This window comes from Canis lupus, chromosome 8 (assembly GCF_048164855.1).
Source record: "Canis lupus baileyi chromosome 8, mCanLup2.hap1, whole genome shotgun sequence".
Lineage (NCBI taxonomy): Eukaryota > Metazoa > Chordata > Mammalia > Carnivora > Canidae > Canis > Canis lupus.
In genome coordinates, this window is record NC_132845.1 from 27,675,253 (window position 1) to 27,703,054 (window position 27,802).

The 27,802-nt window shown below is 39.1% G+C and overlaps 2 protein-coding genes and 1 long non-coding RNA gene across 5 annotated transcripts in view; 2 read left to right on the forward strand and 1 right to left on the reverse strand.

Moving 5' to 3' along the window:
- MFSD14A (major facilitator superfamily domain containing 14A) overlaps positions 1-21,118 on the forward strand; it is a 39,213-nt gene extending 18,095 nt beyond the window's left edge. For both annotated transcript variants that reach the window (XM_072834676.1, XM_072834678.1), the window contains exons 3-12: positions 77-139; positions 913-1,040; positions 3,309-3,423; positions 7,333-7,551; positions 7,832-7,945; positions 8,636-8,707; positions 16,301-16,413; positions 17,700-17,797; positions 18,574-18,737; positions 19,799-21,118. In XM_072834676.1, coding sequence (XP_072690777.1) covers positions 77-139; positions 913-1,040; positions 3,309-3,423; positions 7,333-7,551; positions 7,832-7,945; positions 8,636-8,707; positions 16,301-16,413; positions 17,700-17,797; positions 18,574-18,737; positions 19,799-20,005 — 1,293 coding nt within the window. In that variant the 3' untranslated portion in view covers positions 20,006-21,118. The remainder of the gene's footprint in view (positions 1-76; positions 140-912; positions 1,041-3,308; positions 3,424-7,332; positions 7,552-7,831; positions 7,946-8,635; positions 8,708-16,300; positions 16,414-17,699; positions 17,798-18,573; positions 18,738-19,798) is intronic.
- A 219-nt stretch (positions 21,119-21,337) lies between these two features.
- The window catches only part of SASS6 (SAS-6 centriolar assembly protein), a 43,696-nt gene continuing 37,231 nt past the window's right edge, over positions 21,338-27,802 (reverse strand). For both annotated transcript variants that reach the window (XM_072834674.1, XM_072834675.1), the window contains exons 15-17: positions 25,418-25,515; positions 23,193-23,287; positions 21,338-23,094 (exon numbers count right to left, since the gene is read on the reverse strand). In XM_072834674.1, coding sequence (XP_072690775.1) covers positions 22,988-23,094; positions 23,193-23,287; positions 25,418-25,515 — 300 coding nt within the window. In that variant the 3' untranslated portion in view covers positions 21,338-22,987. The remainder of the gene's footprint in view (positions 23,095-23,192; positions 23,288-25,417; positions 25,516-27,802) is intronic.
- LOC140638040 (uncharacterized) lies at positions 23,750-26,532 on the forward strand. Its single transcript, XR_012035156.1, has 2 exons — positions 23,750-24,244; positions 25,641-26,532. It is a non-coding gene; the product is annotated as an uncharacterized lncRNA (long non-coding RNA).

The following is a 27,802-nucleotide window of genomic DNA, read 5'->3' on the forward strand; positions in this document are numbered from 1 at the left end:
TTAAAATGTAAATATATGAATTTTATTGAGACTAAAATGTGGTATGAGATTTTTAGTTATTTATTTATTTTTTTAGGTATTACATGAAACTTTTCCTAAGCATACATTTCTGATGAATGGCTTGATTCAAGGCGTAAAGGTAGGATTGGCGATATATATGCACACGTACACACACACATACACTTTCATATGTATAATTCTGCTGGTATATTAAGTTAATTAATGGAACATTTCACTGTTAATTTTTTACAATCTGGATATATCTTGAGGGATTACTCAAAACTTTTAAAATGAACTAGGGTTTCAATATGATTTTTTTTATTAAAAAAGTTATTTACCCGTATTCGTTGGTCATCTAAATATAGTTTGACTCAAATATAGCCAACAATGTATAATGTTAAACCACATCATAACAGATTTCCCCCCTGATTATGTCTTGGCGTTTTTATTTCGGAGATTGAATACTTTTATCAACTAACAATAAAAATATAGATTGAGAGAAAAGAACTATTTTAAAAAAAAAATACATAGATATAAAACTATATGGTAAAGTCTTGATTATTCTACATACTCTTTACTCTTGATTCCGTTTAACCAACAAGGTTTATAAATAGGTAATTAGCCTGTGGATATAAAAACAGATCATTAACATGCATCTTTCTAGCATTGCTAATGTAGAATTATTGTGATTGAGAATTCATTAGAGCATTCATATGAACATGCAGCCAGAGCCTTGCAGGTGATTCTAGACAATCTTGAGAAAGCTTTAAATTATATATAGACAAAGGAGTTATCTATGATGATATTATACTTATGTTAGAAATAAACTTTTAAAAAATTATTCTATGATAGTGATTTCTTTTCGGCTCATTGGTATTGATTGTATACATTTTTTTCATTTACTTTTTTTAGGGTTTGTTGTCATTCCTCAGTGCCCCACTTATTGGTGCTCTTTCTGATGTTTGGGGCCGGAAGTCCTTCTTGCTGCTAACAGTATTTTTCACATGTGCCCCAATTCCTTTAATGAAGATCAGCCCATGGTAAGTGCATAATTAGATCATAACAAATAACGTTCTGTTCATTGTTTTCTGAATATTCCTTTATTTCTATCACCTTTTTACCATCTTACCTATGTAGGTAACTTTATTAACTTTATTCTTCCAATATAATTTGACACAGATAAGAGGGCCCTTAAAAATATAGTGGCTGTGGGATCCTGGGGTGGCTCAGCGGTTTAGCGCCTGCCTTTGGCCCAGGGCATGATCCTGGAGACCTGGGATCGAGTCCCACATCAGGCTCCCGGCATGGAGCCTGCTTCTCCCTCTGCCTGTGTCTCTGCCTCTCTCTCTCTCTCTCTCTCTCTCTCTCTCTCTTTCATGAATGAATAAATTAAAAAAATATATAGTGGCTGAATAATAGTTCATAATGATTTTACAACTGGATGATACTATAGGAAATGTGTAGACTATTGGCTAACCTGCTTTTGGATTTCACAGCCCCAAATAATAGTTGCTTAACATCAAGGAAACTTATTTCTCTATATAAAAGAAGTCAGGAATTGAGCAATCCAGAGCTGGTTTGGCAGTTCTGGGGAACCAGACCTTTTCTATCTTTGTTCCCTGCCATCCTTTACTAGTACCTCACAGTCCAACAAGGCTGCCTGAGCTCCAGCTTGCGTCACACTTCAGGCAGCAAGGTGGAAGGAGTGGCCAAGAAGAACACACCACCTTCCTATAAAGAAACTACATAATTCCCACCCAACCTCTGCTTACATCTGTTTGGTCACATTCCAGACACATGCTTCTTCTTGTTCCAAGATGCTGGGCTCATGGCCACCCTAATTAAAATTAGGATTCTTTCACTGAGGAGCAAGGGAGGGAAAGCTCACAATGAGAATGATTTTTTTTTTTAATTTATTTATTTATGATAGTCACAGAGAGAGAGAGAGGGGCAGAGACACAGGCAGAGGGAGAAGCAGGCTCCATGCACCGGGAGCCCGACGTGGGATTCGATCCCGGGTCTCCGGGATTGCGCCCTGGGCCAAAGGCAGGCGCCAAACCACTGCGCCACCCAGGGATCCCACAATGAGAATGATTTGTAAAGAAGTTGTAGCTTTATTAATTCTCCTAATGTTCTACTCTACTGAGTGTTAATGTTTGATAATTCTGCATCCTAGATGGGCTGTATTTCCGTGGTTATCTAGAAGGGCTAAAGGTATATAAGAGGCAGGATCTTCCTCTTACAGGTTAGTTAGATACAATTCTGAAGGCCAAACCCTTGATTAATGCTAATCACCCAAATGAAATCTTACCAGAGGAGTCTACGTGATAAACAAAAAATTTTCTGTGGAATGCAGTGTGTTAGGAAAAATTTAGTGAGCAATAAAGCCCTAGTGCGATATTTTGAAAGTTCATTATGATTACATATGAGTTTTTAAACTAAACATTTGGGACGCCTGGGTGGTTCAGTGGTTGAGCGTCTGCCTTCGGCTCAGGGCGTGATCCTGGGGTCCTGGGATCGTGTCCCCCATCGGGCTTCCTGTGGGGAGCCTGCTTCTCCCTCTGCCTCTGTCTCTGCCTCTCTGTGTCTCTCGTGAATAAATAAATAAAATGTTAAAAACAAAACTAAACTAAACATTCAACATTACAATAGAAATTTCTTATTCCTGGCCAGTTATTTTGAAATCATACATGCCAAAATGAAGTTTGCTTTTTAAAATAGCTTTTGTTCACTCCGGACAGTAATTATCTATTCTCCGTTTCATATATGAGTACTGCTTGCCACACAGGTTCCTTCTGTGTGAAGACTGAGTTGTTTGTTTTGCCAACATTTGTAAAGCTAAATATAGCTTATTGAAAAGTATCTAGTTTCTATATAGAGGCATAAAATAAATATAGAGTAACTCTCCATTTCACTCACTGAATTGTGTGTTTTGTGTAGTGGTGTGGTGGGAAATGCTAATGGATCAATTATAATAGACTTTAGTTTGTTGTTTGTTGCTGTTTTTAGTAGAAACAATAACAACGCCATTTAACCAGCTTGACAGTTGGGTAAAATATTGACCTGGATATATTATCTAATTTTAAGTATTCCCGCATGGTAGCTGAATTGCTTTTGAAGTGAAACTTCTTATACTGTATTTTCATATTATCTTTGGCTTATGATTTATAGAAGAATTAATCCATGTACTGTGTTAGTAAATCACTGATTGAAATTAGCTATTCTTACTCGAGCTCACTTATAGAAATAAAGGAAGGTTAATGTAATGGTAATTGTTCTGTTTCTTGTCAATTGTCTTTCCATCTTAGGTGGTACTTTGCTGTTATCTCGGTTTCTGGGGTTTTTGCCGTGACTTTCTCCGTGGTATTTGCATATGTAGCAGATATAACCCAAGAACATGAAAGAAGTATGGCTTATGGACTGGTATGTATGTTTATTCCTATTCTTTGTATATGTGGGAAAATAGTGTGTTTTTTAATTATTTCATATTACAAGGAGTAAACTTTTTTTTTCGCAAAACATATATTTCATAATAAAGCCATCCATTCCATTAATGGATGACTTACATTAAAAGTTTTCTTCAGGGCAGCCCGGGTGGCTCAGCAGTTTAGCACCTGTGTTCAGTCCAGGGCACAGTCCTGGAGGCCTGGGTTCGAGTCCCGCGTTGGGCTCCCTGCATGGAGCCTGCTTCTCCCTCTGCCTGTGTCTCTGCCCCTCTGTCTCTGTGTTTCTCATGAATAAATAAATAAAATCTTAAAAGAAAAAAAAAGGTTTTTTCGGTACAAAGCCATGTAACTATCAAAAGGTTTGATACTTTCCTTCAGTATTAGTCTTATATGTCAGATTTAAAGTTATAGAATATTTTTACCTTTTAGAAGTTTTTTGGAAGATTACTAAATATAAGGAATTATTTAATATCAGAAGTTTAAATATTACTAATAATTAACAGCTACTCTAAAACGCAATAGGCTAATATCTAGGTCAGGGATCAGCAAAATGTTTCTGTAGCTTCGTGGGCCACATGTAGTCTCATATTCTGGTTTTGTGTGTGTGTATCTCTTTAAAGTGTAAGGTCCATTCTTAGCTGGATTTGACCCAGAGGTGGCAGTTTGCCAGCTTCTGAATATTGTTTTGGGAATTTAAGTATTCCCAATAGGTAGTATAATCTGTTGTCTATTAAATCTAGGAATAAAATAGCTAACACAGGCGTGATAGTATACAGACCATTATTAGATAGCCAGAAGTAGGACAGTGATGCATGTCTCAAATATGGGACAAGAATCTTTTGATAAATAAGAGCTGAATATTGTGTCAGGCTGAATCTTAGTTTAAGAGACTGTCTTCTTTGAGCAGCCCCGGTGGCACAGCGGTTTAGCACCACCTGCAGCCTGGGGTGTGATCCTGGAGACCCGGGATTGAGTCCCACATCGGGCTCCCTGCTTGGAGCCTGCTTCTCCCTCTGCCTGTGTCTCTGCCAATAAATAAATAAAGCTTGGAGCCTGCTTCTCCCTCTGCCTGTGTCTCTGCCAATAAATAAATAAATAAATAAATGAATGAATGAATAAATGAATGAATAAATGAGTAAATAAATGAATAAATAAATAAGTAAGTAAGTAAGTCTTCTTTGACTCAAAGGACACAGAGAATCCTGGAATTAGGAACTTTGAGAGGAAATACCTATTGTGAGAAACTTATGAAAAGAACTAATGATTTCAGTTGTAAACTTAGAACAGTAAAAAGTACAAAGTTGATGATGGCCAGGAATTTTTTTAACAGCTTTATTGAGATATAATTTACATACTGTAAAAATCCATTTTATATGTATAGCTCAATGAATTTTAGTAAATATATACAGTTATACAACCATGACCACAATCCAGGTTGTTTTTGTTAAAGTATTTTGTCATAGAAATTAACAACTTTCAATCTGGAGGTTTTATATATTAAAGACATATTTTAGCCAATGAAAAGTAATTCTTCTCGACATAATACAGATGCAACTATGCACAGGGGAGAAAGTGCTCTCTGTGATCCTCTTCTGTCTAACCAGAAAAAAAGGCCACTGGATGGGGAGAATGGAGAAGGGGAAGGACACAGAACACCTGCTTCTAATTGGACCTTTCTTTGCTCACTACCTTGAACACATGATCTCTGTGACTCAGATACCACAGTGACCAACCCTTGCAGCAAGAACCATTGCTCCTTTGCCTACTTAGGTTCCAGAGCCCTGCTCACACCCAGGTTTTTCTGAGACCACAGCCCTCTGCATTTAATTTGCTAAAGCTGCCGGGAGTGCCTGGGTGGCTCAATTGGTTAAACATGCAACTCTTGGTTTCAGCGCAGGTCATGATCTCACGGTCATGGTATCGAGCCCTGTTGGGACTCCACACACAGTGTGGAATCTGCTTGAGATTCTCTCTCCCCAGCCCCCTCTTCCCACTTGCACATGCTCTTTCTCTCTCTCTTTAAAATAAATAAATAGGGATCCCTGGGTGGCGCAGCGGTTTGGCGCCTGCCTTTGGCCCAGGGCACGATCCTGGAGACCCGGAATCGAATCCCACGTCGGGCTCCCGGTGCATGGGGCCTGCTTCTCCCTCTGCCTGTGTCTCTGCCTCTCTCTCTCTCTGTGTGTGACTATCATAAATAAATAAATAAAAATTAAAAAAAAAAAAGAAAAAGAAAAAAAAATAAATAAATAAAGATAAATAAAAATCTTTAGTTTCCTAGAACTGCCCTAATAAAATACCACCACAATCCAATTTTAGAGCATTTCCATCAGCCCAAAGCCATCTGCCATCCATCCCCACTTCACCTCTCATCTCAGGCAACCAACCACCAATGTACTCTCTATCTTTGTAATTTTGCCATTAAAAAAAAAAGATATTTATTTATTTATTTATTTTAAATTTTTATTTATTTATTTATGATAGTCCGAGAGAGAGAGAGAGAGAGGCAGAGACATAGGCAGAGGGAGAAGCAGGCTCCATGCACCGGGAGCCCGATGTGGGATTCGATCCCGGGTCTCCAGGATTGCGCCCTGGGCCAAAGGCAGGCGCCAAACCGCTGCGCCACCCAGGGATCCCAAGATACTTATTTATAGAGCATGTGAGTGGGGGCAGAGGGGTGGGAGGCAAAGAGAGAATCTCAAGCCGACTCCACAGTGAACTGGAGCCCCATGTGGGGCTCAATCTCACAACTCTGAAATCATGACCTGACCTGAAACCAAGAGTCAGAGGTATTTAACCAACTAACCACCCAGGCGCCTCTGTAGTTTTGCTTTTAAGAGAAATTTCACATAAATTAAGTAATACATGTAGTCTTTTGTATCTAATTTAACATCTTTTATTTATACTGATACACATTTATCAGTAGTTCCTTTTGATGTCATATTCCATTGTATAGAATGTACTCTTTCTGTTCATCCATTCACCATCTGATGAACAAAAAGAGTACATTTGGGTCAATAACTGGATGTTTAAAGTTACAACAGTGTTACATACTTGTGAAATAATTGACCTTTGAAAATTGAATTGCTTCTTTTGAGCAGTTATTAATAAACAGCTAAAAATAAGCACTGCTTTGATGTTAACTCCTCCATCCAAAAGTCAAAAATGACATAGAAACAATAAAAAGCACAGAGTGGGGAGCAGAACCACATGCACTACATTAATTTCTATTATCCTCCACAGAGCATGGTCTCTGTCAGGTGTTACTTGCTGTCACTTCTGATTTTCAGGCCATTTTGTCTAATAGACCAGACATGTCTAGGATTAAGTTACTCTTCACCTGTGCCCTCTTCAATCTGCATCTTCACCAGAGATGTGGACTTCGTAGAGTTTTGGAGAGACCTGGTTAGCAATGTATTCAAAAGCGGAGGATCTGTGATCTCATCCTTCTTCACTGTGCCTCCTAAAGAGATTACCTAGTTCAGTTTTGTGCTAGCACTTAACTCTCTTACTGATGAGAAAATAATCTCCAAGTCTTTAAGCTTGACCATCCATAATATGCATCAAGGTAAACATTTACTTCATTTTAATTTTAATATTGGGGAAAAATCACAGTGACAGTAAATTTCTCTAGAACATTGTTCTTTAGGCTTCTTTCAGGCCATTACATTGTGTTTTGTTTTGGTTTGGTTTGGTTTTTTGTTTTTTTTTAATTTAAGAATCTAATTTTCTCTTCCTGCAAAAGAAGAGAATATAAGAAAAATGGCACAGGTGGGATTCTGGAAAAGGGGCATGCAGCAGTATTGGCATAAATCTGAGTTCTGTGGTGCTGAAGTAGTCAGGGTGTCCTGACTAAGGTCTTCCTGTCGTCTTGGACTTGTTGCAGGTTTCAGCAACATTTGCTGCAAGTTTGGTAACCAGCCCTGCGATCGGAGCTTACCTCGGACGAGTGTACGGGGACAGCTTAGTGGTGGTCCTGGCCACGGCCATCGCGTTGCTGGACATTTGTTTTATCCTTGTTGCTGTGCCAGAGTCATTGCCTGAGAAGATGCGCCCAGCATCATGGGGAGCACCCATTTCCTGGGAACAGGCTGACCCCTTTGCGGTAAAAATTTTATGCTTTTTCCTTCTCTTCGGCAAAAAAGTGAATGTATGGTTCAGTGCAATATTAATATTTTGCCGTGGATGTTTCTTTGGAGAAAACAGCTTGACAGATTTTTAAAAATATCTTGAAATACTTCTCTGAGTAGTTTGGGGAGGATGAAAGACATTAAAAAAGACAACTAAGTGTCTGTATGTACACTGCCAGAAGATAACACTGCATATTTTAAGAGCAGTTCAGTGTTTGGATATAAAACCTTATATCAGTCTTTTTCTTATTCTAGTCCTTAAAGAAAGTGGGCCAAGATTCCATAGTGCTGCTAATCTGCATTACGGTGTTTCTCTCCTACCTACCGGAGGCAGGCCAATATTCCAGCTTCTTTTTATACCTCAGACAGGTAAAATTCTGTTTTACCAAGATGGACTTTTCTTCTATTGTTTAGTGCCTTAATAACAAAAATATTTAATCTTGAGAGAGCATAATAGGGAGTTTTTAAATGCTATTTTGTAAACAATGGCTCACTAGAGTTAACTTCCTGTGTAGAGGGGTTGATGTTCCTCACGCGTATCTGTTAAGACTTTGGCTTATGCAGAAAGATGCAGTTACCCTGTCAAGGTATGTGGCTTGAGTTTATGTATTGCTTCTGACGTGATAGGATGTTGTAATCCATCCACCTACTCCAGGCCCTTTGTGATGTAGAGCATGTTCCTTTTTTCTCCTTGACATTAATCTTACCAAGCAGGAGCAAGCCTTTATCATTACCTGTAAAAAGCATGAATCGGCAATATTATTTACACAATGATTGAGTGCTTGATATCTGTCTCCAATTTATTAAATCTAGGTCTAAATTAAGGGACTTAGATTTGCCTAATCTAAATTAGATAGCTATTATTTTTAGATGTTAACAGGTGTTATAATTGTGGTTCTCAGTGAAAGCCAGATTCTTCCTCTGAAGAATTTTTGGTTATAAAGTAGTTGTATTTTGTTTTTCTGGCCCATTTAGTGTTAACATACAAGTAGTTGCATTGGTATGGTATTTATTGTACTTTTGTATTTATTAGTGTTGCTTTTTCTGGAAACCTTCTAGATAATGAAGTTTTCACCAGAAAGTGTTGCAGCATTTATAGCAGTCCTTGGCATTCTTTCCATTATCGCACAGGTAAGTCTCTTTTTAGTTAGAGTGATGAGATAGGTCGCTGCTCCTGGTTGACTATTCAGGTGGGGCCTCAAATGATACCTAAGTGACATTTTCTTGGTGGAGTCACCAGTGTCAGGAAGCTGAGGTGTGTAGGTCTAGAAACTCAGTAGTTTTTTTAAGTGTCATTAGTCTTGATTAGATTTGGGGGACCAACACCTATCAACCAGTGTGTAATGTGTAAACCAGAAGGATGGTTTATTGATTTACACTAGACTATAAACCTGCATAAAGTCAAAAATTTTATATTAGTCCTTAAATAGTTACTGAGTGCTGCCGTGTGTCAGGCCCTAGGGGTGTAGCAGTGAACTTGACTAAATCCCTACTGTTGTAAAGTTTGCATTCTTGTGGGATAAGACAGAAAATTCATAAATATGTCCGTGTGAACGTTATCGGGTGTAATAAAATATAAAAAAAACATGGTGCTGGGAATAAGGAGTGACTGGGGGCTGGGTGTTCTTTTACCTGGAAGGATTGGGAAGGCCTAGCTGATACATGGTAACACTTGAGCAGAAACAGAATGATAAACAAGCCCTAGGAATATCTGGAAGAAGAGGATTCTAAGCAGAAGGAAGAGAAATAAAACTCTAAGGAAAGACTGTAGCAGGCATGTGTAAGAAACAGCCAGGAGCCAGCATGGCTCTGGCACAGTGGACGAGGGAGAGACCTTCGAGAAATGAAGTCTGAGAGGGGGACTGCTAGATCATCCGGGGGCTTCCAGGTTATCCTGAGACTTGACAGGAAGATAGGAAGCCATGAGAGGGTTTTGAGCAGAGGAATGACATGAAATATTTATCCTGGAAACCCAGTTGGTAGCCAGTGGTTGTTTGATGAGTAAGATATTAATCAGTCCAGGAATTTGGATTTTCATAGGAGATATTTCATTGTGGCCTCAAATCTCGGTTCCGTGATCAAGTACTATGTTCCAGTGATCAGAATTTTCTGTCTTTCTCCTTTCTGTGAATAAAGCCCCACCCATTTCTTCCTGTTTGGCTTTGTTGTTTCTAGACTCTGTAGATGATCTAATCTAACACTCTTTCCCACCTTAGATCCAGTCTTCTAGATTGCAGCTTTCTTCGTTTTATTCTGTCCTTCAGAAAATGAAAGGCAGGGTCTATTTAATAGGACTCCTAAGATGTTTTGCCATCTCTTAGGTGTAGGAATTTCTCCTGCAGATCTCATCATTTACGAATTTTTGGTAGGTTTAGTGACAAATTTCAAATTTAAATTCTATAATAGGGATCCCTGGGTGGCGCAGCGGTTTGGTGCCTGCCTTTGGCCCAGGGCGCGATCCTGGAGACCCGGGATCGAATCCCACGTCAGGCTCCCGGTGCATGGAGCCTGCTTCTCCCTCTGCATATGTCTCTGCCTCTCTCTCTCTCTCTCTCTGTGTGACTATCATAAATAAATAAAAATTAAAAAAAAAAAAATTCTATAATATCCCCATAGCCCCCCTCCCCCACATATATGGCATTGAGTATTAGTACTATTTCTAACTTCCATTTTTATCTTGAAGTTCTTTCATCAGGAATAATGTTGCATTAAGTATGCATTACTGTCAGAAAAGTGCACTTTAGCTTTGGAGGAAAATATATTGTTGCCTATATGTAAAAATGGCTTTTTATTTTTATTTATTTATTTAGTTTTTAAATAAGATTTTATTTATTCATGAGAGACACAGAGTGACAGGCAGAGACATAGGCAGAGGGAGAAGCAGGCTCCCTGCAGGGAGCCCAATGTGGGACTCTATCCCAGGACCCCAGGATCACGACCTGAGCCAAAGGCAGATGCTCAACCACTGAGCCACCCAGGTGTACCTAAAAATAGCTTTTTGAAAAACACCTTTGGACACATAAGGTGTCCAAAACACCTTGGACGAGGAAGATGTGTAAATAGAGTAGAGCTTGAAGAATTACTGAATGTTAAACCAACTTCAAAGCCTCGGATAAATCCAGCCTGGTCATGATGTCTTGTACGTTGCTGAGATTATATTTGCTAATATTTTAAGATTTAGATGAAGAACACAAGCTAACATTACTATAAATGGCACTTAAGAGATGAATAGCTCTTAAGTGTTAGTAAGTTCCGTTTCGTATTTCACTGATCGTGGAACCGGCCAGTGCCTTATAAATTAGGGCAGTAACGCTGCTGACTGCTTGAGTGATGCGAAGGTGCTTTAGAGGAAATTTTCCCTCTGCTCAGCAGAGGGCACCTGGCACAGAGGATGCAAGGTGGAAAACAGTGTAAGAGCTGAGAAGCCTGAAGGGAAGCCCTGAGTAGGGAGGGGGTGTGGCTGGGTTTGTATTTTGAGCCCTCGTGGCGCCTGGAGTCTGGGAGGAAATGAGCCACCAGCCAGCCGGCATCGACGGTACAGCAGACGGTATATGCACAGCCCAGGAGGACTATGGTCCTTCAATTCAATGATCATTTAGCTTTTGAAGCCTCATAGATATTTAATTTTTGAGATGAATTTTCACATTTAAAAAAGTGAGAAAATTAGTTGGACTTAAAAAACAGGTGAAATGGGGCAGCCTGGGTGGCTCAGCGGTTTAGTGCCGCCTTTGGCGCAGGGCATGATCTTGGAGTCCCGGGATCGAGTCCTGCATCGGGCTTCCTGCATGAAGCCTGCTTCTCCCTCTGCTTGTGTCTCTGCCTCTCTCTATGTGTCTCTCATGAATAAATAAATAAAATCTTAAAAAAAAAAAAAACCAAAACAGGTGAATGGAAGTATGTAATGCATATAGAAATACTGATAATTACATTGCTGTCATTATATGAACTAAAATATTAAGTATGATACATAACCGCAGTGTTAGAAGGATCGTCTTGTTTTTTTTTGTTTTTTTTTTTTTTTAATTTTTTTATTTATGATAGTCACAGAGAGAGAGAGAGGCAGAGACACAGGCAGAGGGAGAAGCAGGCTCCATGCACCGGGAGCCCGACGTGGGATTCGATCCCGGGTCTCCAGGATCGCGCCCTGGGCCAAAGGCAGGCGCCAAACCGCTGCGCCACCCAGGGATCCCTAGAAGGATCGTCTTGTATTCTCATTTATGTCAAGTGTGCAGTTGAGAATAACTTATTTCCTGTTGACCTCCACACAAGTGGAGGACTTGTGTCTTTACTCCTCCTCTCTAGCAGCACAGGGCTCCTTCGGGTCCTCATTTTTGCCTGTTTGTCTTACTGCTTGCCCTCATGCCTTTGCTCCTGCTGTCCTTCTTGCTGTCCTCTCCCTCTGCCCTATCCTTTCTCCGAGTTCCTGTATTAACCGGGGCATGTCTCTATCCCGGTAGAGAACATACTGTATTATTGCTTTTACCTCTGTATATTTTTTATTATTTTTGCCTCAGTAGATTGTGAGTCCCGGTAGAGCTCTGAATAGACCGTGAGGTCAGGATTTTATCACATTCGTGTTGGTCACTGCAGCACCCTGCATGGTGCCTGCACCCCAGTGAGTGCTAAATTAGAGGTCATTGGTTTTTCCCCATGTTTTAAAAACTTGAAAAATGGTGCCTGGCTGGCTCAATCAGTAGAGTGTGCGACTCTAGATCTCGAGGTTAGGAGTTTGATCCCCATGTTGGGTGTAGAGATTACTTTAAAAAACAAAATCTTAAAACACACATTCTTAATTTTTTAAAAAACATTTTATTTCTTTATTCATGAGAGACACAGAGACAGACAGGCAGAGACACAGACAGAGGGAGAAGCAGGCTTCCTGCAGGGAGCCCAATGTGGGACTCGATCACGGGACCCCAGGATCATGCCCTGGGCCGAAGGCAGATGCTCAACTGCTGAGCCACCCAGGCGTCCCTACATACTTATTTTTTAAAAATTTGTAGTAAGCATTTAAAAATTAGGAGGTTATATGAAAATGTGTGTGTGTAGCTTCTCCTCCAAAATTTGAAAGATCTGGAAACATGGACACACCCACTCTCCATGGTTGCTGTGCCCTATGGGGCTTTTAGTCCCCCTTGCTTCATTGGTGCCACTAGGCAGGAGTTCCTAATACTTGCACTAAATAAATGTTTACATGAATGCAGGGATATTGTTGGACACACTTTTTCCTCAATGCTGTCATCTAGTTCTCTACATGCGGTTTACTCCCAAATTTCTGCCTCCAGGCCAGTCCCTGAGCTCCAGTTTGACACACCTGCTGGGCATCTCACACTCAAAAAACTAAAATCTGGATTCCTTCATGCTGTTCATCTCCTTGATGGGCATCACCATCTTCCTTGTTGTCGGGGCCATGATAAACCTTGGTGTCATTTTTGTTGATTCTTGCCATTTTTTTCTCCCTACCACATATTCAGTCCATCAGATTATCACCTGTCTCCAAAATCCTTTCTGAATTCAAGCATTTCTCCCCATCTCCATTACTAGTAGCCAGTCTAAACCTTGGCCATTGCCTCCATCTGGTCTCTCCACTTCAATATTTGTCTCCCTACAGTTTTATTCACCACTTGGCAAAGTAATTTTTTTAAATGAAAATTTTTAAAAAGCTTTTATTTGAGAGACAGCCTGCATGAGCAGGGGGAGGAGCAGAGGGAAAGAGAATCTGAAGCAGGCTTCACGCTGAGCATGGAACTCGTCCCAGAGCTCGATCCCACAACCCTGGGATCATGACCTGAGCCAAAATTAGGAGTTGGATGTGTAACCAACTGAGCCACCCAGGTGCCCCTGTAAAGTGAAATTTTAATACTCATTTAAAATTTACTTTCCAGTGCAACCAGAATAAAACCTAGACTTGACGTGACCTCATTTTGTCCCATGCTATTGAGTATGCTGCAGTCTTGGGCCTTTCGCACTTGGTGTCAACCCTTGCTTGGAGCACTCTGTTCCCTGAGATAGTCACACAGCGCCACCGCCCCCCTTCCCTTGTCCTCATTCATCTGTCACCTCAGAAGGAGAGGAGCCTCACCTTCCCATCCTGGTTCAAGCAACACCTCTATCACGCTACATCATTTCATTTTTTTTTTTTAATAGCAACTACAACCTGAAATTATTTTGCTAAACCAGTAAACTTATATCCATCTTTTCCCCAAGATGAAGTATTCTGTTTGCTGACCAGTACTTTGACCGATCCTCTGACCCTTGTGTCAGTACCCTTAGACCTAGAATAGCAGTGGGATATAGTAGGAGCTTGGCAAATATTTGGCTAACTGACCAAAACTGCTATCAGTTACCTTTTAACTAGCTGTGTACATCTTGGTTAGGTAACTCATTTAACCTTTGGGACAAAATGAGTTACACTAAATTAAGAAATACCAAATAAGGGCAGCCCCGGTGGCTTAGCGGTTTAGCGCCGACTTCAGCCCAGGGCATGATCCTGGAGACCCAGGATTGGATCCCACCTCAGGCTCCCTGCATGGAGCCTGCTTCTCCCTCTGCCTGTGTCTCTGCCTCTCTCACTCTCTCTCTGTCTCTAATAAATAAATAAAAAATCTTTTAAAAAAAAAACAAGTTTTGTCTAGCTCACTATATACTAAGTAATTTGTCCCATTATTATTGAGAATATTGTGACATATTTAAAATCACATACTTCCCATACTTATTAGGAACATACAGTAGCTGCTTAGGGATACAAACGTACAGATCCTTAAGGAAGGTTCCTGCCCTCAGAGAAAATCAGTGTTGCCAGTTAGGGTGTCCTGTTATAAGGAAGTTTTTCTTTGCTACTTACCCTGGATGAGTTCCCTTTTGTGGTTGTGATTGTTGAGAAGAATGTAATCCAGCAAGGTTCCATGCCTTATGGAATGCAGTCTTAAACTAATGATTTAAGAGGAAATCTGAGAGAAGGAAACTGTGAGTCTTAATCATTCAAGAATCCTTATAAGAACCTTCATTTGCTTTCTGCTGGCTTGTGATTATAGCTGATTAAACTCAAATGATGGTCTCAATTTAAAGAATCTTATTATTTTTTAAGATGTTATTTATCTATTCATGAAAGACACAGAGGCAGAGACACAGGCAAAGGGAGAGGCAGACTCCCTGTGGGGAGCCTGATGCAGCACTGGATCCCCAGACCCGGGATCACGATCTGAGCCAAAGACAGCTGCTCAACCACTGAGTGAGCCACCCAGGCATCCCAAGAGTTTTAAACTTATATTTGATAATTGTATATTTACGTCAGCCAGTCATCAACTAATGATTTCCTGAATTATTTTCACTTTTTCCTCTTTATTTTTACTAGCTATCATAATACATTTCATATTTTCATTAGAATGGCAAGAAATATCGTCTGACACCCTCAAGTTAATGCCAAATTTCTATTAGCTTTGAAAGAAAAGGAAAACCTATCCAATTCCTATATTGTTTGTTTGTTTATTTATTTATTTATTTATTTTTATTTATTTATGATAGTCACACAGAGAGAGAGAGAGAGGCAGAGACATAGGCAGAGGGAGAAGTAGGCTCCATGCACCGGGAGCCCGACGTGGGATTCGATCCCGGGTCTCCAGGATCACGCCCCGGGCCAAAGGCAGGCGCCAAACCGCTGTGCCACCCAGGGATCCCTATTTATTTATTTTTAAAGATTTTATTTATTTATGAGAGATAGAGAGGCAGAGACACAGGCAGAGGGAGAAGCAGGCTCCACGTAGGGAGCCCGATGCGGGACTCGATCTCAGGACTCCAGCATCATGCCCCGAGCTGAAGGCAGACACTCAACTGCTGAGCCACCCAGGTGTCCCTGTTGTTTTTTAATTTAAATTCAATTAATTAACATGTTATTGGGTTCAGAGGTAGAGGTCAGTGATTCATCAGTCTTACACCCAGTGCTCATTACGTCACGTGCCCTCCTTAATGTCCACCACCCAGTTATCCTGTCCCCTCACCCTCACAGTATTATTAAACACTTAATATGTGCCGAGCACACACTTCATGTAAATCTCATCTCATCTGTCCCAGATGGCAAAGTTTTGAAGTAAGTACTATTATTGCCATTTTGTAAGAGACAACTGTTCCAGAGTGAAGTAACTTGCCCAGGGTCACACAGCGAAGAGCTAAGATTATGATCCAGGCTCTTTCCAGACTGTTCTTATGCTGTACTTTCCCAAATCACACTTGTTGTACCTGTTTACTGTTTGTAAAAGCATCATGCTTTCAGCAGTAATTTTTTTTTTTTCAGCAGTAATTTAGATGAAGGATGTAGAGTACGTCCATCAGGAATTTTGTTTTGTCAGGGAGAAGAATATGGACCCTAAAAACCTTAGAGCTATCACATAACGGATCTCCAAGTCCTAGTTCAAACCTTTTGATGCTATTGCTTACAATCTCTGATTTGTCGGTCGAAATGTACTGAATAGAAAGTTCTTTTCTGTTTTCAGTCTTTTTCCCTGAATCTGGATCTGTGTCAGCAAAGGGACCTTTCATTCGCTCTGTATGACCTGGAGTAATGGTCTCAAGATACATTTGGGGCAATTGTTGAAAAGCCAAAATGTAGAAAAGTGGTAGTAGTCCTTATTCTATTACAGATTGAAGGAAGTCACCAGGTATTTTTTATTTTTATTTTTTAAAAGTTCTTTTCTGGTAAACCGTTCTATTCTGGTTTTTCTTTTCTAGACCATAGTCTTGAGTTTACTTATGCGGTCAATTGGAAATAAGAACACCATTTTATTGGGTCTAGGATTTCAAATACTACAGCTGGCATGGTATGGCTTTGGTTCAGAACCTTGGTAGGTATATTTTAATTTTAAAAATTTTGATGTTTGCCTTTTTTTTTTCTGCTTTATTGAAGTATAATTAACAGACTTTTTCTTTAAAGATTTAACATGAGCACGCATGTGAGTGGGGGAGGGGCAGAGGGCAAATCCCCAGCAGACGCCCCCAGAGTGCAGAGCCCCACGTGGGACTCCATCCCAGGACCCCGAGATCATGACCGAGCCGAAGTCAAGAGCCACCCACCCAGATGACTGAGCCGCACAGGCTCCCCTAATTGATAGACTTTTATTACATGCTACTCATGAGGCTTGTTATTATGAGGCTTTAATCTGTCCCCGACTATGCTTTTTATTTTCTCTCAAAATGTATATAATACAGATTCCTTGTGTATTTGTATATTCTAGAATGCCTTGAGGATAGGAAGGTGTGACATTTTATACCTAATGTGACAGATTAGATTTTTAAATGAGATTAGTTTCTAAATCTCTACTAAGCATTTAATCTGTATCAGTCTGTCATTAGGATAAAACAGGCGCGCTCGAAGCTGCGAGGCCCTGTAAGCTACTGTTAGTTACCTTGTTTTTCTGGTTAAAAATAAAAGTTAGAGCATCATCAGTGATCACCACTGATGAGAGACCAGAAGTTCATCGAGGAAGGCCAATTGTTTTGGTCCCAGCTTCATGCCGGAGAAAAGCCTCTTTGCTTTTTTTGCCAGTCCAATTTCCTGCAGGGTGATGGGCTAGTAGTGACGTGGACGTTAGGCTGGCGTGCACACACCTTTACACTCAGCTGGGCCTGAACTCCAGTTCCCACTAATGTTTCACTCACCTGAACATTCTCTGTTTGGATTTGGATAGGAGTAAGCATCAGGAGTGGGTTTTGATGTTTTGTTTTCCTGGCTAGTTTTTACAAAGAGGTGCTCACAATTTAAATTATCTAAAACATTTCAAGTATCAAGCCCAGAATGTCCAAGGTTTGGCTTAGGTCACTGTGTTCACACTGAATCACAAGTCTGGGGGAACAGTGTGCAGGTTCTCGCTGGCTTGGGAAACCTGCAACGAGGGTTCTGGGTGTACTGCACGTCCCGCGTGTTATTCTGGGCGCACTTCCCATCCCCCACCACTCAGACCTTGGAGTGACTGCCCGGAGTTCCACGGGAAGGGAAGGACGAGGCCAAGTGCAGTTCTCCTTTGCCCGGACCACAGCCATCCTGCAGGAACAGCTGCCTGGGTTCAGGTATGCATTTTGACGGACCGGCACAGTGGAAAACGTACTTTTGTTTTGCTGCGTTTGGTTACAGGATGATGTGGGCTGCTGGCGCGGTAGCAGCCATGTCCAGCATTACCTTCCCGGCCGTCAGTGCCCTTGTCTCACGAACTGCTGATGCTGATCAACAAGGTGAGTTGGTTAGAACCCATGATACTTAAAAGCCCAGAATATTCTGATTATATGTTCTGTCTCCCTCCTAAGTACAGGATTGTAAGTCTACCTTCAGAATAAAGATTTTAAAATTGTTTTCACTGTTAAGAGGAAAAGCTGATGCCGGGGTAGTGTCCTCAGGTGGCTGTATAGAACCATGTCCCTCACTCTGAAAACGGGGCTCGTGTTTTTGCTAGAAAATCTACTGATGTAGGTCGGCCACCTTATATTCACTGTGTTTACTATGATGTGCTTGACACCTTGGACTTAAGTCCCCCTTTTATTTGGATCTTCAGTTTCAGTTATCTAAAGACCTTAGAAAACATTTTTATCTTAGGCTTTTGTGTTAGGAATATTTAATTCTCAAAGCGCTAACAGATAATTCTTTGAAGAGGATGGGTTTTATCTAATCATAAGGAAGGAAAGGGGTGTTACAACAGAGCAGCAGCGATCACTTGGTTGATAAATGAGGAAGGAAAGGCCTGTGGCCAAAGCAAATTGCATTTTAAATTTGAGAAAAGCATAACTCAAACTCTGTACCTGATTTAATGGGGTCTTCGCGTCCGGATAGGTCGGGTTTACCTCATCTCACATTTGTATCCGTTTACTTGGTAAAGCTGATGGCTTCTAAATACTTTTTAATGCCATCTTGGCAAACCGCTAGTGTCTCCTTAGAGGTTTGGTTTTGCAGTGACTTCAGTTTGTACTGGGATAAAAATTAGCGGTGCATTACAGAATTTGTGTAAACAATTTAGGTGTTGTCCAAGGAATGATAACAGGAATTCGAGGATTGTGCAATGGTCTGGGACCAGCTCTTTATGGATTCATTTTCTACATATTCCATGTGGAACTTAAAGAACTGCCCATGACAGGAACAGACTTGGGAACGAACACAAGCCCACAGCACCACTTTGAACAGGTAATTCTTCACTCACGTGACAAAAAAATATAGTTCATTTGGCTGGACCGAAAGATAAATGGTTTTGGGTCACTAACTTTATGGGAGATTTTAGATCTGCAACACTTAAAAACCAAAGCCGAAGGGACCGTGCTCCCCTGTATGCCCCTTTTTGCAATCAGCTGTACCTGCTTTTTCCCTCCGAGAATGTAAGAATTACTTAGATATTCTAGTTTGCAACGGTACGCCCCGCGGCCCTGGCAACAGCCAGCTGCCCATCGCCTGCCGCCTGCCTGTGCTGCTGTCTCTTGCCAGACGCTTCCGTATCACACAGGTGCCCTGTGGGAAGCCTGCCTGCTGTAGGAAAAGTCAGTTAGGTGCCGATGACCATTTTTGTTCACTTGTTTGCTGTACAACTGAATATTAACGGCAGACATCCTCATTTTAGCCAATACAAACAGCGCCTCAGTTCCTTGCTTGTTTAGCAGAGTGCCAGCTAAGGCACTCTTAGCCTCTAGCCAGCTAAGACTCCTTTTAAATAGAATGTTTGTGGGCTGTACACAGGTTAGACTGGCTATGCAAGTTTTTGCTAAGAATGAATGTAACTTTGGGCTAAAACAAAGGCCTTTTTGATTCTTATGGTAACAGCATTAGCTGTGTGTTTCCCTCACTTATTAGTTACTAGAGAATATATTCAGCTTTTCAAAGAAAACGGTCACAGATTCTGCTACTGTAGTTAACAGTGTGTGCTACTTAATTTTGTTTTTGAGGTCTTCCTGTTGAGCTAATGAGGTGAAGGCTCAGAGGATGTGTTCAGATTTTGTGCTGCAACTGACAGTCTGTTTTTGCATTGGCTGTTTTAAAAAAAATCTTTTGGCTCTGTTCCTTGGATCAGTTGTTATCCTCAGAATTTTATAGTGAGAGTCTAATGAAAAGCAAATGCATTTTCTAACTGTGGCTCTGATGAAGAAAGAGAGGATCTTGGCTTAGAATTCATAGTAATTTGAGATTACTACAGGATAAGCAGTTTTTAAGAGCAGAGATGTCTGCGTGAAAATCCTAATTATCTTTTTCTTCCTCAGAATTCGATCATCCCTGGCCCCCCCTTCCTCTTTGGAGCCTGTTCCGTACTGCTGGCTCTGCTTGTTGCCTTGTTTATTCCAGAACATACCAATTTAAGCTTACGGTCCAGCAGTTGGAGAAAGCACTGTGGCAGTCACAGCCATCCTCATAGTACACAAGCGCCAGGAGAGGCCAAAGAACCTTTACTCCAGGACACAAACGTGTGATGACCGAAATCAGGAAGACTTTTCTATCACACCCAGGTCTTAGTTTTCACCTATAGTTCTGGATGTACATTCCATTTCCATCTACAATGTACTTTAAGATTGTCTTAAGAAATGTATCTGCATGAACTCCGTGGGAACTAAAGAAAGAACCAGAACCGGACAGTTTTCCAAAGATGTTACAATTTCTTTTGAAAAGAAACCTTTTGTTTATTAGCACCAATTTCTTGCCACTAAGCTTTTTGTTTTATTATACATCCTTTAATTAAAAACTATATACGTACCTTCTTAGATACTAGCAACGTCTCTGCTACCATTTCCTTCAGGTGTTGAGCTTTAACTTTATTTATGCTGACTCACAGCGAGACAGAGTACGTAGTACGGTTATGCACCTGTTCGTTTTAACATTGTAAAATCTTGGGTCAAATAATTCAAAGCCTTAATGCAGATGTACTAAAGTAAAGAAATGGTAAATGAATTGTTTGCATTAAAAAAAAACACTCAAGAAAATTGTACTAAATCTGAATCATGTTTCAAGCTTGTTTGTAGTAGTTTTATTTTAAATATTCACCACTGTTTTTGAAATGAGAAAATATCAGCCATTTAGAATTTAAATTGGGGTAGAGTCTGTAAATCTAAATGCTGGCTCGAATCTGTTCCCCAGCTACTTATACCACTATTCTTTTAATGTTTGCATAATCATAAGAACCTCAACACTTGAATACATAATCTAAAAATTATATAGTAAAGCTGGTAGCCTTGAAAATGTCAATGTGATATCTATATGTAGATAAATATATATAGTGGCCTTTCAGGACTGTCACAGTAACACTTTATTTACAGAGCTAATGTTTGTCCTAAATTTTCAGGACCCTAGAAGAGAGCTTTATACAATTACTGATGTGAATTTCTCTAAAGTGTATATTTTTGTGTCCAGTTATATTATTTAAAAAAGTGTTACTTTGTAAAAATTGTACATAAAGTATTGTATAGTTTACACTGTTTTCATCTTGTGTGTGGTTATTGCTCAATGCTTTTTAAACTTGGAACATTCACTATGGTTAAATAAGGTCTTAAATGTAAATATTCTGTTAATAAAATTAAATATTTTAATGATTTTTTTTTAAAAGAAAGTCTTGATCTGTGATTCCCTCTGTAAGGTCTGTTTTGGCTTTATTTGTTACCTTAATCATTTTTACAGTAACAAATCAAAGCTTTACACCTTTCTCCTTTCAATCCCCTTTTTTTCTCCCTCACTACAAAATACTCCTGTAGGAAGACAAAACGAAATTAAATGGAATTATTTAAATTCTAAGCACAAAGCACAGTCAATAGTTGCAGATCAATCCGGTTTGTTTTTATATACACGTCATACTCCATAAATACTTTATTTAACAAAGCTCAGTTTACAGAAATACATTAAGTGCGACCTTGTGATTATTAACACATGTACAACTGTACACTGCAGAACTGCAAAACAATTTCAAATAAAAAAGAACTCCCTGTATGTCATAAATCCCATCCAAACCCTGTCACAATGTTTTTTATATATTACATAATATTTACAGGAAAAATTCTAAAATCACCAAGAGGCTACTTTCCAGATTATTAGTAAGTACTTTCAAGTTACTGTAACCAAGTATTCTTACTAATACTCCTATATTAAAGTCACTGCCCAATAAGAGTTACTAAATTTTTTAGGATAAACCCCCTAGTTAAGACTGCAACTATCAGCAGAGTTTCAATGTATCATAAGACTCCATACTGTGGCCTCAGAAAAATATTAGCAAATACTAGATTCTTTGTCTTATCATGAACCCAGTGACATTGGTATTAATATATTGAATGTCTCCTCTGTGCAGTAAAGTTCTTAAAAAGAGTTTTTTAAATATCACATAAGCGTTAGCAATCTTTGCAAAAACTGATCTATAGGTTTCATAAGAGAATGCCACTTGTATTGGGTGGTCGTCAACAACAAAACAAAATAGGGATCCCTTGATTGGGTGAAATTTTTTTAACCTAATTTTTTACAAATACTTCTTACTTGAAACTGGTTACAGGAGAGAGAAAAAAGTAACTTTTAACAGTTACTTATTTTGCCTACTTTATTAAGCAAACATTAAAATGAACCTGCTCTGATATTATAAATACAATATTCATGATGTTCTTATTTAGTACTAATTTTTAAAACATTCCACTAATACAGATTTAACTGCATAACTAATAAAACTCCAAAGAAAGAAAAACCAGGTGAGTGTGGACTTTCCAGTAAGCATTAAAATCGTATAAACTTTGCAGCTCAAATGATTTAAAAGCACTTTATACCTAATCTGGTCATAAAAATACATTGTCCAAATTATTTTTATAATTTATCAAAATTACTTAGTAGACTTGTTCAATAGCTAATTTAAAGATGTTAACAAGGAAAATATTTACTTGCTATGAAGGATTAATTTCATTCACTGAAGGTAATTTTAGGACTTTTCCCTTTACTGTAAATATCAATAATATAGATATCTTTGGAGGTAATCATTTTCCCTCATAATTTTCAGATGTCAAATTTAAAACTTTTATTTTACCAATGAAAATAAAGGAATTATTAACATTCTTTGGCTTCATATTATATCTGAGCAGGTTTTCATTTACCTATATACTCAATATGACTAGAATGTCCCTTATTAGGATCAACTCTTTCCTTGGAACTTGAGAATTTCTAAGGACTCATTTAATAAAACTCCTACTATTATTCTAAAATACCATGTTCCAAACTAAAGTGTCATTTACTCAGAATCTTCACTCCAAGCCCACCAAGTATAAAACTGGCTCCTCTAGCTTGCCATAAGACAACAGCAGTACTTTAAAAAGGATCCAAACAATCTAATAATTTTTCTAATTGAAACTTGCTGGCTTAGGATCTGTTCATGTTATTTTTAAACCATGGGGATTTCTAAAAGTTCAATAAAAAATAAAAAGATAACACTAGCATTAACTGTTTGTTAACTGCCCAGGGAAGTATGCTGAAGATGGAGAAGGGAGCACTGCGGGTTTTGAAGAGGTCTGTAAGGCTCCTAAAGTGCCATCTTTTTGATGGTCTGCAAATGAGGACAGAAAAAGATTATTTGTATTCACAAGTTTTTATATAATATGGTCAAACCACAGCATAAAATCCATTTCAGAAATGTCTTCTCACCTGGATTATTGAACAGGTTTTGGCTGAGCCCACGTAAAGGAATGCTATCTTCCCTTTTCTTCAGGTATTTGGATTCCAGCCCTAAATTTGCACCACTTGAAAGGAAAATAGTATTTATTTTAATAAAGACTTATTTTCACTTTAATAGGTATTTTTGAAGGTTTGTCTAATCTACAGATACACATATATAAAAATAAATATAACTTTATAGCTTTGTTCAAAAATCATTCACTGGTTTCTTAAACAAGTAATTTATCCATAAACCAAAGTACCCTTCTTCCCTAAGCAGTATAATAAATAACACTAATAAATTGAAGAGCTAAGATAAAGAATATAGGGGAAATGGAAACTCTAGTACTATGAAACTAAGACAGTAGTGCATAAGTGATACGTGATGAATGAAAACACATTTTCATGCTTCAAGAATATCCTTACTACTTAATAATTTCTATCTCATCTCATATTTAGAATACGAGTAAGGGGCACCTGGGTGGCTCAGTCGGTTAAGTCTCCGACTTGATCTCAGCTCAGGTATCGATCTCAGGGTTGTGAATTCAAGCCCCATGTTGGGCTTCACGCTAGGTGTGGAGCCTACTTTAAAAAATAAAAAATATTTTTCCTTTGCCAAAAGCTCTTCAAAATTTTATACTACTTCAAAGTTATTAATATGCACTATTAAAATAATGAATTCTAGTCAGATGAATACAAATACAAAATTTTGGAAAAGCATGGGGGGCATTTATGTAGTTGTGTTTTTCCCCTTTCCACCACCATATTCCTTTCTCTAGTAGTTCCTTATAACAAGAATTTAAATGGTCTTTTTCTAATTTTCAGAAAATAATTGGGTAAAAAGGTGTTGCCCTCAATTTTAACTTTTCTTCTTTAACCTTTGATACCCACTGCCACTTTCTCCTAGATGACAATGGAAAAAAAAACAATTATCAACCGAAAATACTCAAAATAGCTGAACATAAAAATACTAATTTTATGGACACATGATTATGTTTGATTTTGTACCACAAATATATTTTCTGCAAGTAACACTGCTCTTGGTAAGTATGACAGAGTTAAATACATAAACCTGGCATTCTATCATTAACATGAATTCCAGATGCTCTGCCTGCTGAACAAATGTGAAAATAAATAGAATACATACACTTCAAGACTTCAAAGAATTCTGCTTTCTTAAAAGAGAGGCTCACGAACTAGTGTAATACTCATGTTGGTGCCAATTTTAGAGAAGCCAATAAATAAGAGCCGGAGAATTAGGATAAGAACTGTTAGTCACTTATTCTGCAATATACTGGAATGAGGATAGCTCACTGATAATGAGTTGTCAGCAGACAGGCCTTAACGTGATTAAATTTTAAGTAAGAAGAATAAAAAAATATTACAAACATCTGTTAATGTACCAGAGCGACTACGCAGAGACAGGTTTCCATGAGTTGTTTAATTTAGTCACAACTCACTGATGCAACAAACTTCACTCTGTAAAACTTGTGTAAGATCTAAAAAATAGGAAGCCATTTCTGAATAGGCAAAACAAGTCACAAATTAAAGATTACTTTGGTAGGTATTAATCTCACAACCTTGTTATTCTTAGCAAAGAATTCTAGCAGTTTAAAATAGCTGACTTCTGGGGCACCCGGTAAGTCAGTCGGTAAAGGGTCTGACTCGGTTTCTGTTCAGGTCATGATCTCAGGGTCCTAGGGTGGAGGTGTCAGACCCCCTGCTCAGCAGGAAGTCCGCTTCTCTCCCTCTACCTTCCACACTGCACGTGTGCTCTCTCTCTCTAAAGTCATGAAGTCCTTAAAAAATTAAAAAGTTAAAATACAATAGCTGGCTTCTCAGAGTACTTTACAACAGAAGCATTAATTCAGAAAGATGGAGAGCTTCAGAAGCAGACACAGCCAAAAACAAAAACCACAGAAAAAGGAGTAAGATTTCTATCTACTTGCCCAAAAGCATATGAAAGGTAAGCTCTTCAGTTACGTAGGAAACCTCTTAAAAAATAAATTTTACTGTATGTTAAACTGTATCCTACAGTTTAAAAAAAATATGGGATATCTCTAATAGATAAAAGGAATTCAGCTTCAATCTCACTGATGAGCAACTTACAATGTCATAAATGAATTAGTTGGGCAAAGTTTTCAAACACTGATAAAAATTATTTAAGATGACCTTCAAAATTACAAACATTAAATTTTATGCCAACAAATACTTACTTTTCCTTATCAGTTGAGCAAGGCATACTAATGGTTGTTCCTGACTGAACATCTCCTAGTGACGTATTTGGTTTTGTAAACTGCAAGTTAAAATGAACCTGTTAAGAGGGAAAACACCTCATTAGTGAGAACGGAGGTGCACTAACACTGCATTAGTGAGAACGGAGACAGGTCCATGCAGAGACAGGTGAGGTGGTTACATTTTTTTTTCTGATAACTCTAGACCACAGAACAGCTTCAACATGAATGTTCTAACACAAGCACATTTGCTTGAGATTTAATAACAAAAAAGAATTCTACATCTCCTTGTCAAAAACATTCCTGTGATAGAAGCAAGATGAAGAGCGCAAAATGATTCTCTTAACAATAATTTTGAAGCCAAAATAAACATTAGTAGAGCTGATCCCTGAACAACATAGGTTTGAACTGGTGGTCTACTTATACACGGATTTTGGCCCGTAAGTATGGTACAGCCAAATGAGGTACCGTGTGTCTCCTCATCCCCATCCAAAGTTAGCGAAGCTGGATCCTGGAGTAACACCTCCTCCTTGTCCACTACCCAGAAATGCAGAAAACTTCCTTCTATGCAACATCTTAGGGAAGGCGGAGCACCCCTCCATCTCTCTAGGATCTGCTTTCTAAGCTGTCCACTTGGCTTCCTACATGGTTCTAAGGCAGCTTCCGCCGACAGGACACGCTGGCAAGAGGTGAGCCGCTGATCCCTGGGGTATTAGCTCACCAACCTGAAGAACATTCAGGCTGGTGGACAGCACCCCTCCCTGCCGTCTGCTCTGCATTGCAGGCTTCCTCTTGTCACCCTGGGGTCCTCCCAGCCCCACTGGTGATGTGGTATCCTTCTGAGATCCCTGGCCAAGTATGATCAGTGGCTGGCCCTGCCACTTCAGCAAGAATCCCTCTCCAGAGCTGGTTCCTTCACTGCCTCTCAGCTCACGGCTTCAGTGAACTACCCTGCACACAGGTAGTGGGATGAGGAATGCTGAAAGCAGGAGAGAGTCCTGATGTTCAGCCTACCCGGTACCTTTCTCTGCCCTCCCTTTGCTTATTGTCATTTGGCAACTTCCCCCTTTTCAATCAATATAAAATACATCTGTAAGGGGTGGGGTAAAAAAATACATAATATATTAGAAATATGGTAGTTAACTTTGCCGGGAGTCAAAAGTTATACGCAGTTTTCAACAATGTAAGGGTTAGTTAACTTTGCCGGGAGTCAAAAGTTATACGCAGTTTTCAACAATGTAAGGGTTGATGCCCCCAAACCCCAGCACAGTTCAAGGGTCAACTGTACAATAAATATTACAGTTCTAAAAGTGGTCTCCCGACTTACCACAATGATGCATATATCTCATGCATTCTGAGAATTATTTCATTTTCAAAAATTTTCAAAGTCTGTTATATTTAAGGATTCTAAAAGAAAGCTAGGAATTTGAATTTTTTTTTCTTTTTTCTTTTTTATTTTATTTTATTTATTCATGATAGGCACACAGTGAGAGAGAGAGAGAGAGAGAGGTAGAGACACAGGCAGAGGGAGAAGCAGGCTCCATGCACCGGGAGCCTGACGTGGGATTCGATCCCGGGTCTCCAGGATCGCGCCCCGGGCCAAAGGCAGGCGCCAAACCGCTGCGCCACCCAGGGATCCCGGAATTTGAATTTTAGAACAATCAAAAAGTAGGGGCGCCTGGGTGGCCCAGTCAGTTAAGCAGCCAGCTCTTGGTTTTAGCTCAGGTCATAATCGGGCTCAGGCTCTGCACTCTACAGTCTGCTTCTCTCCCTCTCTGGCTCCCTCTGCCGCTCTCTGTGGCTCTTGCTCTCTCCCTTCCTCCCTTCCTCTAATCTACCTGTGTTTCTGCCTCTCTGTCTCTCTCTGTATGACTATCATGAATAAATAAATAAAATCTTTAAAAAAAAAAAATAAATAAATAAATAAATAAATAAATAAAATAAATCTTTAAAGCAATCAAAAGTAATCCAAGAATCTATATAAAAATCAAAACTAAAACATGTGACTGAGGTTTCACACCAGAAATTTATAAAGAGGTTGCATATTAGAAAAAGGTATACATATAAATCACCACACAGGCTAAAAAAAATCATGACTACTTGCATACTAAAGGAAAAGGCATGAGAAAACTATTTTTAGAAAAAGTCACAATAAAATAGCAATACACAGATACTAACTTTATAGGTTAAAATTATGAATTAAGAAGGTATATGCTAATATACCTATCAAGGTTCAATATTCCAAAGACATTTTAGTTCTCCCTACAGTAATCTATGCATTTCACATGATAACCTTAAAAAGAAAAAGGATTTTTTAAAGTGAACAAGCTGATTCTAGTATTTCCTACAGAAAAATAAATATGGAAA